The sequence below is a fragment of the Erpetoichthys calabaricus genome, chromosome 12, assembly GCF_900747795.2.
Source record: "Erpetoichthys calabaricus chromosome 12, fErpCal1.3, whole genome shotgun sequence".
Taxonomy (NCBI): domain Eukaryota; kingdom Metazoa; phylum Chordata; class Cladistia; order Polypteriformes; family Polypteridae; genus Erpetoichthys; species Erpetoichthys calabaricus.
Genome location: NC_041405.2, coordinates 133,879,168 through 133,895,296, shown reverse-complemented (window position 1 = coordinate 133,895,296; position 16,129 = coordinate 133,879,168). Strand labels below are relative to the sequence as shown.

At 40.9% G+C, this 16,129-nt stretch overlaps 1 protein-coding gene across 6 annotated transcripts in view; it reads left to right on the top strand.

Moving 5' to 3' along the window:
• Positions 1 to 16,129, top strand: part of arhgap45b (Rho GTPase activating protein 45b) — a 115,787-nt gene that overhangs the window by 83,323 nt on the left and 16,335 nt on the right. For 5 of the 6 annotated variants that reach the window (XM_028816279.2, XM_028816278.2, XM_028816277.2 and 2 more), the window contains exons 9-18: positions 1,571 to 1,681; positions 1,784 to 1,864; positions 5,552 to 5,728; positions 5,834 to 5,971; positions 10,173 to 10,363; positions 12,333 to 12,484; positions 12,571 to 12,663; positions 12,945 to 13,043; positions 15,373 to 15,536; positions 15,821 to 16,009. In XM_028816279.2, coding sequence (XP_028672112.2) covers positions 1,571 to 1,681; positions 1,784 to 1,864; positions 5,552 to 5,728; positions 5,834 to 5,971; positions 10,173 to 10,363; positions 12,333 to 12,484; positions 12,571 to 12,663; positions 12,945 to 13,043; positions 15,373 to 15,536; positions 15,821 to 16,009 — 1,395 coding nt within the window. The remainder of the gene's footprint in view (positions 1 to 1,570; positions 1,682 to 1,783; positions 1,865 to 5,551; positions 5,729 to 5,833; positions 5,972 to 10,172; positions 10,364 to 12,332; positions 12,485 to 12,570; positions 12,664 to 12,944; positions 13,044 to 15,372; positions 15,537 to 15,820; positions 16,010 to 16,129) is intronic. The other variant, XM_028816275.2, reaches the window with a different exon arrangement.

Sequence of the window (16,129 nt, the reverse complement as noted above, 5' to 3'; positions counted from 1 at the left end):
TGCCATGTCTCCCTGGAAGCACTTCCGGGTCATAAAGAAAGTAGGGAGGTCCTCCCCTGACCACATGACAGGGCTTTACTTCTGGACTCCATCTCCCATGCTCCCCTGCACATGTCCCGACTGGGTTGCCATACAAAGACCACTGCCACCTGCTGAATGGGGGATGGAACAGGTCCCAACTCTTTTCTCCTGCTTGTCTATCCACTTATTATATACTGGTTGGGCACAAAGTTATTTTTCCATCCCGCTGGCCAACCCATCTGATGTTCCACTCTGGCCTCCCGTCTGGGTATGAAACCATCTTCTTTCCCAGCCAGGATGCCCTTTCTCCTCCTACATCCTGCATATTGTTACTCAGGTGAACAAAGAACACTTGGCATTGAACATTGGCACTGAAAAAATGAACATTTAGCATTATGCGCTTTTCATGGAGAAAATTTAAAAAAATGCAGATTATGCAATAGATCAGCACCTGGATGAAACAGAATGAAGCACCTCAGACTGATTACCAAATAATTTTTAAAGTGTATATAGTGTATGTGGTAGAAAGAGAACATTCGACGGTGGGGTTTTGAGTGAGTAGAAGTCATTAGTAACTTTTACTGTTTGGTGGCAGAGATTCAGTCAGGTCCATAATATGATGAGACAGTTGTGCTTTTAGGCTTTGACTCCAATATGCTGCTTCAGTAGGTATCGAATTTAAATCAACTTTTTAATCATCTTTATAACATACTGAATACCACTACTTGGGTGATTTCTTGCAATACAGACCCCTGCAGCCGTCTTTGTCAGCCCACCTTCTCCCTGCTACAGATGCTTTCAGTGATCCATAATTCTGCTGTTTGTCTTTTCGAGAAGTGTGACTTTTTTGTGGCGCTGCAGCGTCACTACTGTCAGTCATTTTCATACGTCAATTTTCCAAACGGGTTGGCAGGAGTTCCCAAATAATTTCCTCAACGTGCAGTCAGATATGAGTGCAGTGCCAACTTTTACTCTGTACTACTGATTCAGTAAAAAGGTGAATATCTCTACAATTTCTGAATTTTAGTACTAAATTGCTACTGACGTATGGGTTCTTGTGACACCCCTGTCTTTCAGTGCCATTTGTCTCTTTACTGTGTGCATGAGGAGCAAAGTCACCACAGCAGATGTCTGCTTTCCAAATCCATATAAAGCAACAGAAATTGAAACTGCTCATAGGCTCACTGCCACCTTCCACCTGAGATTACATTTCTTTGTTGTAAAATGGGAACCACTCTACAGTATTAGAAATGAAATGCAAATTATGTAAAGTTCAGTCATTTCACAAAGGAAAAGCCATCTGTAAAACCACAGCTGAACTTTAAACTAAAAATTGAAAAGCATTTAAAATGAGAATTTTGTCACCAAAGAGGTGGCAGACAGTTTGTGAATACAGGTGACTTCCCTACAGGGAAATGATCTTAGAAGAAAATGGTGATGAAGGGGCAGTTGCCACTTGTGCTACTGGATATACTGTAGATGTCACACCCTGTTTCTGATGGCCTTTTGGACTAAACATAAAATTCTCCACATGTTCTCCCCCTGTCAGCCCTACATGCCCTTCCTGTCCATTTATGAGCAAGCCTTGGAGCAGGACATGGAGCAGAGCTGCGGGTTAATCCAGGCTGCCACCACTCTGCAGAGCCAGACGTTCATTCAGGTATGTACCAAAAAATAAAGAAATAGAACCATATTGCTGCTTTCTGCAGTATGCACTGGTTTTCAATGTGACCCATGCATTTCATTTGCCGATTTTGTGCAGCCACTGATGCAGCGCAGACTGGAACATGAGAAGAAGCGGAAAGAGATCAAGGAGCAGTGGCATCGGGCTCAGAGGAAACTGGTGAGAGAGCACATGGGTCATGATGAGCTGTCTTCACTTAATGATCTGCAATGGGCTGTATGCACGTTTTCTTCCGGATTCCATGTCAGCCAGCTGCTGAACTTCTGGTGCTGGCATCAAAACGGATTCGGTGTGGCGTTTTTCACCCGATCACTTCAAGACGTGCTCAGACTTATGGTAAATGATGTAAGTCACAATATTTAAACATTGTGGCAAATGTTAGGAGATTAAAAAGAGAAGGGCCTCAAACTGTAAGTTTCAAGCTATATCCACAATTACGAAGGTAAGATCTGGGTGTATTACCAACTTGGGTGTACTGGGAACTTCCATTGACAAATATGTGATTACATTAGGCTTCTTTTAAAAAAAAGGATTTCAATAATTAGGCATTAAACTTTATTCAGGGACAGGTGAATATGTATGTAAATTAGAACATCAGAACAATCTAGATAAGAACAGGCCATTCAGCCCAACAAAGCTCGCCAGTCCTCTCTGCTTACTTCTTCCAAAATAACATCAGGTCAAGTTTTGAAAGTCCCCTGTCTACCACACTACTTGGTAGCTTATTCCAAGTGTCTATTGTTCATTGTGTAAAGAAAAACGTCCTAATGTTTGTGCGAAATTTACCCTTAACAAGTTTCCAACTGTGTCCCCATGCTCTTGATGAACTCATTTTAAAATAGCAGTCTCGATCCACTGTACTAATTCCCTTCTTAATTTTAAACACTTCAATCATGTCACCTCTTAATCTTCTTTTGCTTAAACTGTAAAGACTCAGCTCTTTTAATCTTTCCTTATAATTCAACCCCTGTAGCCCTGGAATCAGCCTAGTAGCTATTCTCTGGATTTTTCTAGTGCTGCTATGTCCATTTTTATGTAAGCTTAATACTGCAACGGCGCTGGACAAGTTACATCAGCCAGTAATGAGCACCAAAAGAACGAGCGGGCATTACACCATCAATAGCAGGAGCACCGATAAAAACAGCTGCTCTGCACAGTCACACGTGCTTTTTCCAACTAGTGCAGCAAAAAGGCAAGAAATTCTATTAAGAATAGCGAGCTACCTCAAAGAGCCATGTAAAGAGCAAAGAATTTATCCATTGTGGCACTCGGAGCCGATGCTACAATACATAATGACATGAGTCTGCTAGACAGCTTAGGTTGTGTAAAACTGAATGTCTCTGTCTGGGCCACATAAATGTTGAATGCCAAACTGCTGCTTCATTGTAAGGTCCTCAGTTTGTTTCGTCACCTGGGGGTCTCCTATCTGAAAGACATGTTTTCGTCAAGCGCAAGGTTGGCAACTGCTGGACCCAGAGCTGAAGCGTAGTTGTGGTCCTTGAGGATTTCAGCATCCTCCTCCTCGCCCAGTTTGTCATCCTCTTTCGGTCGTTTTCTCCTCTCCTAAACCCCCAGTCTTGAAAGTGGAATAGAGAAATTGTTCCACTCAAACAATGCAGGGACCTCTCCCTTCTTCGACAGTCGCTGCCCTATCTCAGACCCTCAGAAAATCCACAGGTTTGGGATCTTACCGCAAAGCTGTCTCTCCGGATAGTGATGATCCATTTAGATTAGATTTCCACATCGAAAGGAAAAATATAAAAAAATAAATAAAATTTTTTTTTTAAAAAAACATGCTTTTATTTAACATATTTAGTATTGTGACTAAGAATAAAAGCATGGGGCGCTCATAATATATTTCATATCTATAATATATAAATTGCATATATATTATGAGCACCCCAGGCTTTTATTTTTAGTCACAATAAAATATTGAAACACGTACAATACAGTTTGTATATGAATAAATCAACTTTGTGACGTCCCTGGAAAAAAAAACGATTTTCTCATTTTTAGTACATGTTAAATATAAGCATGTTTTTTAAAAAAAAATTTTTATTTATTTTTTATTTAACAGTTTTTAGTTTAAGAAATTAGTATTACTAATGTATTTTCCTATATAAATTAGCTATAAAATTTGAAATTAACTAAATTTGAGTTTAAGTATTTGAAAAAATGCATTGTTTTATTATTTTTTTATAAAAAGATAGGCTCAGCCAATCTAGTGGACGTTACGTTTTAGAGTGTGATCCGAGAGTACTATGTGAATTTGTTTTGTTTGTGTCTTCAACTGATGTTGTTATTGCGTATTCTGTAATTATGGCTGGAGTTGTCTCATTCGATCCATTTCTTGTAAAGCCTCGTTGTTGCAGGGTTTCTTTCCTGTGAGTTTAGAGCAGTCCATTTCTTGTATCCGTAATCTATCGAAGGATCGTACTCTACTCAAACGTACATATGCCTGGCCCTCTGTGAAGAGCTTTGAGCCTAAGTACACTACAGCTTAGTCTACAGTACTTCTTTGCATCTTGTGCACTGTAGACGCCCATGAGAGGATGAGTGGTAACATTCTGCGTTCTGCAGTGCCGTAACTATACTTTGTTGGAAATTGTATCGCCTTTGCATGTTTTCACTTTCGCTAGCTAGCTTCTCTTGAAGCTTTTGCTTCTTTTTCTTTAGGCGTCTCTTTCGTTGTGTGACAGTTTCATTTCACTTTCCTTTCACATAATCCGTTTTCGTAGCATTGGTCGTCATCGTTAATTCAGTCCGGTTTGTATGAATATTATATAAATTAATTTTTGTTCCCATGTACATGGGGCAAGTGACGGTCGATCGTCCCAGAGGCCTCTTAGGAGGACAAGGCATTTTTACAACCTGCCAACATACCATATCGATTCCTTCTTAAGGACCCACCAAACGTTATATTTTCGAGTGTAGGGGTGTGTTTCATCAATATCCACAATCGTATCAAATATTATAATTGAAATATGTATTGTCATTGGAAAAACGTATGCATGCAAAATTTGAAGTCAATTGGACAAAAGGAACGGCTTCAAATTTGCGATCTACGATTCCTACTAGACATACAGAGCAAGTTAATATAAGCATGTAAAATAATAATAATAATAATAATTAAAAACTAAGCTCCTTCTTGTACTTAATGGAAGCTCAACATAAAGGTACACAAAAATGTTCAGTTATTCAGTTATCTGTACGCTAAAACATTAACTTCTTTTTCTCTGACATTCTTGCCACTAAACAAAAATCAAAACTGCAGTACGGACAATGGAAGTGACTGAGCTGCCTGAGATTTCACTGGAAGTAAATCAGCACTAGCGTGTGCACAGAGCCTATTAAGAGATCTGCTCCTCAGTTTGGCCAGGAAACACAACTTCTGTTAAACCTTAAATGTGATGGGCAGGAATCAAACCCAAATTACATATTGAATGGCAACTGTGCTAACCATCAAACCACCACCATCATCTGTGCAATGTGTTTCTCTGTTAATAGATCACATCGTAGTCAATCATGTCACTCATTAAGTCCCCTGGGGGGGAGAAGATTGAAAATGATATGATATATGGTGAGAAGTTTGTCAGATTCCAAGTCTGGGGTTTGAAAAGCAAAGGTGTACGTAAAGAGCAAACAAACAGAAGTTGCACTTGTGCTCACATAGATATACCGTAAGCCAACATGGCTCATTCTTGGAGAGTCATGACCTGGGAGTTTTTCAGGCTAATTTTTCCAATATATAATTTTTTTTATCACACAAGTCCTCAGCCCAAACATTTTCATCAAAGCTGTTTCTCCAGTCAAGAGAGTAACCTAATTGTTTGTGTCTGTGTACAGATGGATGCCGAGACAAATTTGCGCAAGGCAAAGCAGATCTTCATGATGCGCTGTGAGGAGTACGACAAGGCCAAGCATGTTACGGTCAAGGCTGAAGAGGACCAGCATGGCAGTAACACCAACTCTGGTAAATCTCTTGAGAAGAAGAGGAGACTGGAAGAAGAGGCTCGCAATAAGGTGAGAGGTGGCTTAATTGATAATAAATAAAATATTAAGCTATGGTGTAAACTGCCTCTCCGGTCAGGCATTAATTCTTTTTTTAATATGCTGCTTCTCCAACAGGCTGAGGAGGCAGAAGCAACTTACCGCACTTGCATAGCAGATGCCAAAACCCAAAAACAGGAGCTAGAAGATGTGAAGGTCAATGTCCTGAGACAGCTGCAAGAGATCATCAAGCAGAGTGACCAGACCATGAGATCGGTGAGGAGTTGGACATTTTCTAGTAGGCTGATCAGCTCAATTGTTGGCTTATTCTATCTTCATTTTATTTACGGTTAGACCAAACAGATTCAGGGAGCACTTAGCCCACATATCTCTTCAGCACTGAACTGGTCAAAATTTTTTAAGTATTTGTGCCATGAGTTGCATTTCCAATCAGTAAGAGGCATAGGAGTGACGGGTCCTAAAATAAACCCTTCCACTTCCTCCAAATCCTAACTCCAGTTTCACTCCCACATGAGCGCTTACAGCAGGGGTGTCCAATTCCTGTCCTGGAGGGCCGTGGTGGCTAAAGGTTTTCATTCTAACCATCATCTTAATTAGTCACCTGTTCTTGCTGCTAATTAACTTCTGTTTCCTTAATTTTGAATTGTTTCTTTTTATTAATTAGCAACCAAACAATAATGAGACACAAAATGAGCCGACACACGACCATCTAACCAGCCTCCATCACACAATATCTGAAAATAAAGAAAGGTGAAGGTCTCAGTAAGGCTGATCTACTCAGGTCCCCAAATCATTTTGACAGGTTCTTAGAAAAAACAGAAAATCAAGTTTTAGAAATGTCTGCTGTGACAGAATGAGAGCAGCAACAAGCCATGGAATTAAATAACGGGTTTAATTAACAGCAAGAATCGGCTTCTCATTAAGAAACTGGTTGGGGTGAAATTGTTTGGGGTTTGAAGCCCCTATTTAGCTGTTGGCTCACTTTACCTCTCATTTCTGTTTGGCTGCTGTTTAATGAAGAAAAGAAACAATTCAGAGGACTTGAAGCCTTAAGAACAGAGCTGTTAAAATGAAGGGAAAAGAACTTAATTAGCAGTGAAAAAAACGTCACTGACTGGAAAAAGGGGTAGAATGAAAACCTGCAGCCACTGCGGCCCTCCAGGACCAGAAGTGGACACCCCGGGACTTACAGCTACTGTAACTCTAGCTGACCTGCAATCAAGTTTTTTTCAATGGCCATGTACACACTAGTGCAACATTTTTGTTTAAAAATGCAGATATTTGTCTCTGTTTTCAACTTTCGCAAATACTAAACTCAAATTTTCAACCCATGAAAACAAATACTTTTGAAAATGGTGGAGCAGAGTTTCATCGTGGATGGGCGAAAATAAACATTTCTGAAAATACAGACTCCAGTCGAGCCCAGGTTGGTTCCTGCTTATTATGTGGCTGTATGATCCATCTTGTTAGAATGTCTCATTCCTTGATTGGTCACCTTTCACAGAAAGAAAACATATTCCAACATAGCAGGCATAGAAGAGTTGCTTTCTATGGTGCTTGTTGTGTTGCTTACTAGTATGCATCTAAATTGTATTTTGTACAGTTTGAATGCTGCATAAAGGCAAATCATTTACCAAGCGCTACAGTTTTGCGTTAAATCCAACAGCCAGCAAAGTTAACAGTCTTTTAAGGACTGTGAGTTTTGTGTAATGCCAGGCATAAACTCTTAAGATTTTTAGAAACTGTGGTCAAGCGACTACTCACACTGCAAGACAGTCACCAGTCGTACATGTTCTCATACTGCACAAGCACGTTTGGTTCTATTGACATGCCACAATGTGGGTGCTCAAATTATATGTATACAATGCCAACTCACTGTGGTTGCTGCAGAATTAATTTTTGAGGTATTTGATGGCGTATTCAGAAAATCAGCTCATGAGACTGCACACACTACAAGACATCTGACTGAATATATATGACAAGACAGAAATTCTTCAGATCGTACGACAAGCCAATCATAAAGTGCAATCGGGCACCATAAGCCTTCTAATTCTTCACGTGAAACAAGGACTGATGAAGCTGAAAGTCAGGATGACGCAGGAAATACTGTAAGTCAGCAACTACAAATCGGGTGTTTAAAAATCGTGCCAAAATGGCACAGTGTATGGCAGGTTTAAGATGGCTGTGCTGTGTGTATGCCCAATATAGGTGGATGACTACATCATACGCACTTTTGGTCATTTTAGTGTTGACAAAAGTACCTTTTGTATTGTAACAATGGGAAAATGCTAGTGTGGACAGAAATCATTTTCATTTTAAAATGAAGTTTTTAAATGAAAACATTGTAACGTGGATATGGCTTATAACTACTAGATGGTGTGGCCTACAAGATAAGGAGCAGATGGGAAAACACAAGGACATTACTAGTGATTCACTATATGACCTCCAGAAAAGCTGCTCTCTTACCAGTATGGGCTTCAGTGGCATAAATACAGTTGATGCATCTTTTAAACATCAGAAACATGTGCACAATGAATGGCACTGTATATCACTCACTGTTTAGGATTTCCAACATCCACATCTGGATGCTTGGATTCCTGATTTTCTATTTTTGAAATATTGTTTAGAAATAGTTTTCATTTTTTAAGGTTTAACAGAGATGTACCCAGAAGCAGGGGTCCAAATTTCCATAAACATAAATGTTCTGAACTGGTAAACGATGAATAACAAATTATTCCAGAAGAAGAGCAACATTTTTTGTCAAAAATAGAAATACACATTAATGTTGAAACAACACAAGCAGTCATGCATCTTGGTACGCAGATATACAGGTTCCAAATGGCATCCCATGGCACATCCTTTTCATTCTAGGTAACAGTGTTCGGAGACTTTGGAGTAGGCAGGGTCATTGTAATTGCAGAATGCCTCTGTATAGGACAGGTGCTGAGATATGTGTGGGCAGGGATGAGTGTTTGCATCTAGACATTCAAAGTAAAGGTCATCTATGTGTTGTTGATCATTGTCCTATTGGGAAATGATATTAGGCTATCCTGCCATGAAAGGTGTACAGAGTGACACAGGGTCCGCTTTGACATATACAGCAGTCATACAGTCAAACTCACTCTAACAAGCTAATGGGGATGACCTAGTATTGTGTGACATCGTTGCCCACATAGTCCTAGTGACATACCATATGAGAATGTTGGCCAGTCTGCACTACGGTCATTTTCATGTGTCTTCAGGGTTACTTAAAATGACCCAATACTACCCAACGGCAGGCTGGGTTGCTCAAGTCTAACATAGCCATGACAAAGCTAGTGATGTTTTCAATTGTAGATAGTGTAGGCCAGAAACAGAGTTCAGTTTTACCCCATTGGTCAAGGAATTCTCCAACAATCCAAGGCAGCAGATTTAGCAGACATCTAGCTGTGTTTTTCCCCCATTTGCATTCCAAATTGAACTCCAACTAAACTCCAGGATCTACTTGTGAAGATAACAAAGGTGTAAATAAATATTGAACTAACATTTTTCCAGAGGCCCCTCTGCAAACATTTTGAGCCAGAAGGTACAAAATGCACAAATTCTGTTACATAATCAGCTATCCATCAGATGATGGACCTTCCAGATGCTTCATAATGGGCTTTAGGGGCTTTTTGCTACCACCTCTGTAAGCATCATCTAACTGTCATATTCATAATGCCAGTAAATGGGACTGTCAATCTGACTCCATGAAGACCAATAAATCGATCTCCATCATGCTCACTCTTGGGTAATACTGACAAATGCTTATCCAATTAACTTAATTTTTTGAAAATCTTAATGTGCAGCACTCTAGTGGCAGTAGTGACTGCAGCAGTCATGTATGTGAGCATCCATCTTCTAAGTCTGTTTAACCCAGTGTACTCTACTAGCACCAGAGCCCAGCTGGGAACCAATGCTGGACGGACACAACCACATTCACTCATACAACTATCAGCATAGTCAACAATGAGCCCAGCTAGTGTGTCTTTAGATTTTGGGAGGAAATCCACGTGAACACACAAAGACTACACAAACACCACATAGTGATGTGACTTGACTAATAAGGCTAGTAGAACCCAATCTCATGGAGCTGTAAGGCAGCCATTCTAAAGGACACGCAAACCTAATTATCTGCATGGCTAGGAATGCTCACTTTAATATAAATTGGACCACTACTTTTACATCTAAATATTTTTGAACACAGCATGTACATTGGAGAATGATAGTTATGATATGCATACTTAGAGGCAACAGGCCAAAGCCATAGTGCTAAGCTAATCATTTAGTACTCAGATATGTAGAGCGTGTGGAGAATGGGTCAGATGAACAACCAAATCAAGTAGAACTGTACTTAGGTGAAGAGAAGTAATGGCTGACAGATAGAGTCAATGAAATGTGTCACCCTATGGATAACATCACTTCCTCTTTACTGCAGGCTACCATCTCCTACTATCAGAACATGCATGGAGTGACCGCCCCTCTGCCTGTAAACTACCAGACCCTGTGTGAGAACAGCAAGTCGTATGACCCCGGGAAGCAGTATGCTGCCTACGTCAAGCAGCTGCAGTTGACAGAGGAAGTCGAGGTGCATTATGACTTTGAGCCTTATGCAGCCTCCTCTAGCCAGTAAGTATATCACCTGAATAAACTGTCCAATTTGGTAAAACAATTGGAATATCTTTACGGTGGATTTTGGTAGTGTTCACATGTTGTCTCTCCTGAGACAGAGATGTGTCAAGGACACTAACCATAATGGCCGTGTTCCTTGTAAAATGATAAAACAAGGAAGAAATCACTGAAAGGAGCACAAAGTAAAAGAGAAACATGACTGAAAATAACACTGCTGCTCCTCTGTGACTTCCTACTTGGGAATTTGGCCCTTGTGTCAAGTAAAATGACTCACCTACTTGCCCACATTCCAAGAGCATACTAAAACGCCCACTTCTCATCCACTTCCTCCCACCAGTCAGCCTTCACCTATCAGTTCCAATGACTCCAGTGAGCTTTAAATCCCATCTTGGGGTCACTTCACTTTAAAACCCTGATGTACTTTCTTTGGCCGCAAAGTTAGGACTGAGCCCTTTAGTACCTCTTAAGAGTCAGGGTTAAAAATGCTGCAGCTTCTCAGCCTACACATTTAAAATGGGACACTGGGTGCCACTCATCTCATCCATCCATCTATTTTCCAACCCGCTGAATCCAAACACAGGGTCACGGGGGTCTGCTGGAGCCAATCCCAGCCAACACAGTGCACAAGGCAGGAACCAATTCCGAGCAGGGTGTCAACCCACCGCAGGACACACACAAACACCAAGCACACACTAGGGCCAATTTAGAAACGCCAATCCACCTAACCTGCATGTCTTTGGACTGTGGGAGGAAACCGGAGCGTCCAGAGGAAAAATTCATATCACCAAGCTGCTATTACAACGTGCATTAATGTGTCAAACATATTACACCTCAGAAATGATGAATGTGATGTACAGATTCTGATTTAGTTCCTTTTAAAGTGGCTCAGATGCTGCGTATTTGCACTGAAGAACTTTTCTTTTTTTTATTCTTTGCCAATTTACATTGGCTACCTGATGTCACTTCTCAGGATACTTGCCGACAGGAATATCTCAGCCAAGCTTCATTCCAGCCTGCCCGCTGTACTCAAAGCTATTAACTGACTGATGAGGCGCTACCTCCAGTTTTCGTGTGGTGTCAGTGCAACATAAAAGATAATTTGTTGAAAATCAGAGCACTTGACTGAACTCACATTGCAATAAGGCCACCTAGCGAGAATGAAGCTGCTTTTGTTAACCATGAGCAGCAACATTCCATTAACACACAAGTCATCTGTAATGCAAAGATGAGCCTGGCAAACTTCATGGTTTAGTGGCCTGGGTCACCGGTGATTCATCTATTCTGAGGCAGACGTGATGGTGCTGTACATGGTCGATGACTTGTTGGTAAGCTAGCTGGCTGATCCCTTCGTCTTTTATATCGGTTGTGCTATTGATTGTAACAGTAATCACGTGATTACGTGTGCCACTTGGACGGCTTTCAGAATGCAGCGGAGAGGCACTATAATACCACGCATGATTTTGCGCTCTCGGTTGTGGAGTGTGGCCTAATACTCTTGAATGCAGGTGGGGTGGTCTCAATGCATCAGGTGGGAAGCTGCTCTACCAACCAATGAAATTTTGCAGCATCGTGATTGCATATGTATGAAGTTGATTAGCATGCTCCATATATGGAAGTTTCAGAGCGGTGTTCAAGGCGCGTTCACATAAGCATATTTACAAGGTGATTAGGATTTATAAAGTATAAATTGTGTAGAAATGTGTATAGGCCAGGGTTTATAAACCTGATTTTTTTATTTTTTTTTGGCATATAAATATTTCTACACTCAAACCCACACAAAGTTTTGTAAATGAAGGCTCCAGGTGCTGTAAACTGGCAAGTGGTTCTTTTTTTTTTTGAACATGTTTTGCTTTGGTCAAGTGTTAGCGTGTATTTTGCGATAAACACAGAGACTCCAAACACCAGTATGCCTTTGCTTTTGGGAAGCCCCTTTGTGATAATTGCTATTTACTTTTCATTTAATCAGCTTGCCAGGAAGGCTCCGCCATGATAGTTTTACCACTGAAGACAAGAGTGGCACCAATACTGAGTCACCATCTGCCACGGAGGACGCAGCACTCGGTCAGCAGGCAACACAGCACAGTGAGGGCTCTGGTTTGACTCATGCTGAGAGGAGAGGTAAGTCTAGGGAGGACGCCAACACTGCTCATTCTCCACTGCAACAACATGACCTGATTTTGTTCTTTTTGGTGCTTTTTGCGTAGCAGGCCGCGGTCACCAATCTCACAAATCCTGGCCTTCTACAATCAGTGACACGGACAGCATGGGAGGACTAGATTCCCCATCAACAAGTTCAGGTACCAGCAACAAAAGGAAAGTTTTGTGCCTTGATCTGTCAAGCAGGTCAGTCACGTGGCTATGGAGTCAAGATTGAACCTGACCAACGTAGTCAAAAAAATCACACTGTTGCCTAACTGTGCGTTACTACACTAGCCCCTAAAACAGAGCGTGCTATTGAATGCAGCCCCCTTGTGATGTCATAGCATTATAAGAAATAACAAATTTATTTCAGTAGAAGTACCATTTGAAATGAATTAGCTTTGTAGTGACAAAATGGTGATGTGTTTCTTTTTGACAGGAGACATTAGAAAGCTGCCTAGAACATCTTCCACAGGCACCATGTCATCAAACGAAGAAGCAGATGAGAAAGATGGGAACACAACCTCTTTTGAACAGAGTAGGTGCCAAATATTCATTTTCAAGCTATCAGTAGAAGTGCAATTTTATAGTCCTGTGTTTCTTTAATGTAGTGGCCAGCTCATCTTGAAAACAGTTCCATGGTGGTGATAAGACACACAAGGTGCACATGGAAATGCAGTCCTGTGCCAATATTTATCAAACATCTCAGAATCACACTAAAAGTGTGAACTAAACCAGAGCAGGACATGAGAAGTAGTTTCAGGATGAATAACAGCACGATTTTGTGGCACCCCAAGCAGTAAGATGGCACTCATGAAAGCATTTTGTACTTTCCTGGAAAATCTTGATGATGCTTTATAGTTTTCTAATACTGATGCTAAAAGGTCTCACAACAAAGAGAATAATCCCTATGTTATTTTCAAAACGTTTTCTATCATGTCTGCAATGTTCAGCCTTGACCATTCATTCCCCTACCCACCACTCGCCCAATCATTACTTCTACTGCGCACATCCTCTCTCCGTACCACCCTGTGACACTCTCAGTGCTATTAAGTTGCCCATCAACACAGTTGGTTATAATGGCAAGGCAGAAAAGCAAATTATCTATCCAAGAACGTCGAATTTTAGTTTGAGATAGAAAAAGAGCACCAAGAGCTGATAATGAATGTGGAAAAAAAAAGAAATGAAAAAAGAGGTGCATATAATAAAAATCAAGAATAAAGAGAATCGTCCAGTAAACGAAAAAGAGACGAATATCCTGAACAATATGCGAACAGAAAGGCGAAAAAGCAACGTTTATTGAATGTAAGTTAGAGGATAAAGTAATTCATAATATTGTTTTTGACGAGGTGTTAATGTAAGTTTTTTTTATTTACTTTTTATTATATTTTACTTTTTTACTTTTACTGTTTACTACATTTTATTATTCATTGGTATTTAAAATAGAGAGTTGTAGTGAAATCCTCAAGTAACTGATTTTCTGTCTATAATAACTAAGGACCAAACCGTCTTCCTCCCGCACCCCACATACTCTTCTATATACCAGCTCTTTAAATAAAATTGTTTTCTCTAATGGAGGCATGCCCCGACACCCTTCGAGTGGCTCAGCTGTGATATAGCGGGCACCTAGTAACCCGCCCTGAGGGATTGGTGAGTGAAACGAGCAGCAGGCAGAGCCCCCTAGTAATATTAATAATAACAATACTCAAAAGACGAAGAAGGAAAACATTTTTGTGATAAGTTGCATGCAATCGTTGCTGCTTCACAATAACATCATGAATAGTAGTACTGTAACAAGCACTAAGATGGGAGGACCAAGACACACACGCCTAATAAGAATAAAGGCTGAAAGCAGGCTTGTTTATTTCATAATGAATGATCCACAGTCGTATTTTCAGAAGAATCCCCTTCCTGCTGTTATGCCCATAGGATACGCCTCATTAAAGAAGTTACTCAAACTGGCCACAGCTATTCTTGCACTGTTTCTGAAGACGCAATGGCTTGTCTAGTCTTCCTGATTGTCTTCCACTGTGCCCTGCCATTCCCCCCTATCCAGGATGCCCTCTTATATTCTGCGAAGCTCTATTTATTCAATGCCCCAGGAGTCTCTACCTGCCTTCTTGAACCTTCACAGGCTTGCAATTTGAATGTTCTAGGAGTTTATTGAATGCAGAGCTCAGTGTACCTGTGTGACATCTCACTGTCAATCACCCATCATGCCCTGCCTGTCTTCAGGGTGACATGCTGGCCACCACTGTACAGTTTGCATGAATGCAGCGTGCTTTAACATTACATCATGTGGAGTGGTGGGCAAATGTACCTCGTGCACAGTTAGGACGGTCAAAGTTTAGTGTAAAATTCGAGAAGTGGTTGCTTGATCTATACACAAATCATAACAATTGCAAAGCTGTATTTTCCCTTTGGCCAAAAAATGTTATGTTATCAACACTTTTGTTTTGGTGGACAGCCTATGGCTTCTCTCCATAAAGAGAGCAATCACATGACATACAAGCTGTGTTACAAATATTATTTTATCTCTGTCAAGTCAATGTCTTTTTACAAGTTCATTAATGTCCAGCATGTCCAAAACATTCGATCTTTCCCAGGATGTATATGTTGATCTCTGCCTAAATGTCATCTTCATGCAGTTCTTAGAGAGTTAAGACAGCTCACAAGCTCTTCTAACACCTGGTGAAGTTAGGAGTATTTGCCATAAATTAGGAAAATTAATAAAATGCTTTTATTCCTTTTCCTAAGAGGAGGACCAAATTTTTGTCACTCTTGAGATTTTTGAGCCAGTTAGGGCCGTTTTCCTGACACTTCATAAGTATGGGCACTGGAGTTTTTTTCTCTGTGATCCTCTCTAGGTATAAATGGGATCGAACCCGAGCATATCATACCCACTGGGCCTTTCCGTAACGTGGGTCTCTCTAAAGCTGCCCAGACCCACCGCCTGAGGAAACTGCGTACGCCTTCCAAGTGCAGAGAGTGTGACAGCTACGTGTATTTCCAAGGAGCCGAATGTGAGGAGGTAGGCGATTTTGACATTTCTGCAAGATGTCATATGAAGTTTGTGAAGAACAGTGTAGGCGGTCAGCTTGAAGTCTTGTTGCAAGCTGTTGGGCAGTGGAGGTTGAAGACCTTGTAAAAAACTCAACAGCTTCTCACTTATTGCCACCTGGTGGTCAGTCTCCAGTCTAACTGGCCCCTCAGAGTACCTCTCTTTTTGGGTGGGGTTCATCTTATAATGCATTTTAAGCCCTAAAGATGTGAAGATTCATATGTTTACTCACACCTTTCTCTTTCATTGTTTAGTGCTTCCTTGCCTGCCATAAGAAATGTCTGGAAACCCTGGCTATCCAGTGTGGACACAAGAAACTACAGGGGAAGTTGCAGTTGTTTGGAAGGGACTTTGCACAAACCTCACGAGACAGTCCTGGAGGGATCCCCTTCATCATCGTGAAGTGCATCTCCGAGATTGAGAGCAGGGCTCTAAAAATTAAGGTGATGGACGTAGATGTGTGGTGGTATAAGTAGGGGCATCTAAAGACAAATGGGAAATGAAATTTTTTGGAGATGTTTGGGGAATTGTGAGGGATCTCTGCAAAGGTCCGTGACGGCATG